This window comes from Cannabis sativa, chromosome 9 (genome assembly GCF_029168945.1).
Source record: "Cannabis sativa cultivar Pink pepper isolate KNU-18-1 chromosome 9, ASM2916894v1, whole genome shotgun sequence".
Lineage (NCBI taxonomy): Eukaryota > Viridiplantae > Streptophyta > Magnoliopsida > Rosales > Cannabaceae > Cannabis > Cannabis sativa.
In genome coordinates this window covers 4695686-4699083 of record NC_083609.1, presented here as the reverse complement: position 1 = coordinate 4699083, position 3398 = coordinate 4695686, and the positions used below count along the sequence as shown (strand labels likewise).

Genomic DNA, 3398 nt, shown 5'->3' with positions numbered 1-3398 from the left:
TTCACTTCTATTATATATGTCAAAACTAGTATTATTATATTTATATATAATTATATATCACCTTTAATTATAAATATATATTGAATAACTAATTAAAATACATGTTTATTTTTTTCAATTTTTTTGGCCACCCTCACCTCTGTGTGGGTATATCCTTGGGGATGATTTTTTATTTATTTTGTTATTAATTTATTTTAAGGGTAAATACTATTTTGGACCTTATGTTTTGCAAAAATTACAGATTGGACCCTGTATTTTGTGAAATGATAAAATGGACCCTACATTTTCTAAAATAGTAAAAATAGGACCCTAAATTGATTTTTTGTCAAAATAAAGTTTAATTATAATTCGATCTAAAAGTACTATGACAAAACTGTTTATATTTTTTTTGTATCTGTTCGTATTAAGCATTGTCTTCAAGTTAGTTGTATTAAAAAAAAGTTGTCAAAAATTACGCTCAGGGTCCTATTTTTACTATTTTAGAAAATGCAAGGTCCATTTTGTCATTTAACAAAACACACGGTCCAATCTGTAACTTTTGCAAAACAGAGAGTCCAAAATGGTATTTACCCTTATTTTAATTCTGAATATTAGATACGAATTTAGTAAACGTAGCTAAATGTCCCATTCCCACTCCTAGTAAGTGTAACCTATAGCTGAAAGCCACGTCATTAGCTAGACACAGATTCCATTTTTAATGCTTCAATAATGAATATGTTCTGTGTATTATTTTCTATAATTGGGGAAATAAACTGCAAAATTCATGCCCCACTAAAATAAAAATAATAATATTATTTATAAATTATTAATAGCCAAGTATTCACTAACCTAAAAACAAATAAAAAAACAAACTCAATCAGAAGAAGGCATTTTCACAAAATATCCCTAATTTAGTCGGTCGAAAAATAATTTTAATAAATAAATAAAAGTCTTACAATAAAAAATATCCTCAAACCAAAGACCGTTAGTTGATTAATTAATTACGTCACTACGTGCGTAATGGACCTTGAACTCCAAGTTAACAAGATGGGCCCCCAATACTCTGGAGGCCCATTTACTAACTCTATAAATACTATTCTCTTTGCATCAAACTATTCGATTCCCATTTCCACGTTTCTTTCTCAACTTTTTTTCATTTTCACTTCTCAGAAGAAAAACCAGAACTAAAAGACGTAACAATGTGCCCTTCCGGACGAACCCTAGCCACGGCGACGACGGCGAACACCGCAAGCGGAACTGGTTTCCGATCAGCTTTCGAAGTCCTCGACACAGACCGCGACGGAAAGATCAGCCGCGAAGATCTCCGTGCTTTTTACGCAGGATTCTCGAGCTCCGGCGCCGACGAGAGCAAAATCATTTCGATGATGAAGGCCGCAGACTCAAACGATGACGGATTCGTTGAGTACGACGAGTTCGAGCGAGTCCTCGGTTGCACGACGAACCGATTGCGTGGCGGCGGTGGAGGAGTAATGGAAGAAGCTTTCAAGGTTATGGATAAGGACGGCGACGGGTGGCTGAGCCATCAAGACTTGAAGAGCTATATGGAAATTGCGGGTTTTCCTACTGGAGATGAAGAAATCAAGGCCATGATTGCTTTGGGCGGAGGTAATGAAAATCAAGGTGTTTCTTATCATGGTTGGCTTAAGATCTTGGCCGTTGATTAAGCTTTGACTAAGATTGTATAATTTTTGTTTAATATAAATTAAAAAAAAAAATTGAAGCGGTGATAGGAGTAGAACTCGAGGTTTCCAGCTCACCAGAAAGATTCGATAGTAGTTTCTAGAAGAAGATTGTAAAATAAAAAAAAATAAATAAAAAAAATTGTGGTTATTATTGGAAGGGCATAATAGTAATATTAATTACTATTATGTTGTTTTGAAGAATGTTGTGATGCATTACTGTCCACGTACCAATTTGGAAAATTGTAACCACGTAAGACTCTTTTCTATTGGGTGTGCACGTGATTTACAAGTAATAATATGAACACTATTGAATTTGAATTCTTAACTTTATAATAAACTTTTGAAAGGGCTTTGATGTAGTTATCTTTGTGAGTGTTTTGCAAATCGAAATAGAAAAAAGCCATTGGTGTGCTGTCCATTTTTGGTGTCCTTGCGTAGTAACTCTTAATTTTAGTTTAGCAGTTTAGTGCATATTTGGCATCATAACTTAAAAATTATTTTTTGTTTTTAAAAATAGAAAATTGTTTTTGAAAACAATTTGGCTTGTTTGACTTTTGTTTTTTGAAAACAGTTTTCAACAAACAAAGTTATAAAAAACAAGAATTTTGAAAACAATAAAATGTTGTTTTGTGTTTTAAAAACCAATTCACTTTTCGTCAATATTATTTTTAAAAAATACTAACCAAACATGACTTGTTTTTAAAAATTTCAAAAATTATTTTTTGTTCTCATTTCTAAAAATAATTTTTTGAAAACAAAAAAACAGAAAACAATACCAAACATGCTCTTAGCTTCGATAACTTTGTTTTCTTTTATTATCAATAATGGTAAATACATACCCGTCTCAGTATGTCCACTGTTCTTGTGTCATCCACTCTTTTTATACGGTCTTGAATTTAATTCAGCATTGTTATTGGACACAAGAGTGTCTAGTGGATAACAGAATATTATAACTCTCTTGGAGTAGTCAGTAGGCTTAAATTTTATAAGCTCTTTACAATAACAACTCAAGAAGTAAATAACAACATTTTAAAACTCTTAACAACATAAATATAGGGGAGCAACCTGTCCACATTTTTTCAAGTGTATTTTTTGGCTCAACAAAAGGATATTGCGGCAGCCCATTCTCAGAGAGAGATGACGGCAGAAAAAGAGAGAAAAATCAGAGAGAGAAAGTTAGAGTTCCATTGTAATTCATACCAGAAAAATAAAGGAAGAAAAGAGCAAAAGCTTAGAGATTACTTGCTGAAATTTGTGGCTAGGAATCTCCAACCCCTTGTAATCGGTTTGATATGGATAGTGAAGCATCTTTGAAGGAAGCTTCACGGAGATGTACCCTTGATTTTGACGGGAACTCCGAAATCAAATTCTTATGTTCTTCATCTTATTTTTCTGCTGGTTCTTTCGGGTCTCTCTTCAATAACCAACAAAAGATTATTTTTAGATCTTTGCTGTTATTATTTTTGATTGTTCATTTGTGTGTGCATGTTCGGGTTTTGAAAGCTCTCACAGAGCTTGAAGAAGAGGTTGCTGTTCGAAGGGAAGAAGAAGGGTTAAAGGTGCAGCTGCTAGGGAAACAAGAAGAAGAATAGAAGCTGAGATAGAATAGTTCGGCTACTAGGGTTTCAAGCAAGAAGAAGAGGAGAGGGAGTGATGTGCGGCTGCTAGGGTTAGAGGAGAGAAAGAAATGAGCTGCTAGGGTTCAGCCATAAAAAG

The 3398-nt window shown here is 33.5% G+C and overlaps 1 protein-coding gene across 1 annotated transcript; it reads left to right on the top strand.

Moving 5' to 3' along the window:
- The first annotated feature begins 1058 nt into the window (after window positions 1–1058).
- On the top strand, window positions 1059–2000 carry LOC115722923 (calcium-binding protein CP1). The gene has a single exon (XM_030652300.2). The coding sequence runs from the start codon at window positions 1179–1181 to the stop codon at window positions 1662–1664; it is 486 nt and encodes a 161-aa protein (XP_030508160.2). The 5' UTR covers window positions 1059–1178; the 3' UTR covers window positions 1665–2000.
- Window positions 2001–3398: the final 1398 nt, after the last annotated feature.

Excerpts from the sequence above, each read along its gene's own strand:
- LOC115722923 (XM_030652300.2), top strand. The coding sequence starts at position 1,179 with ATGTGCCCTTCCGGACGAACCCTAGCCACGGCGACGACGGCGAACACC.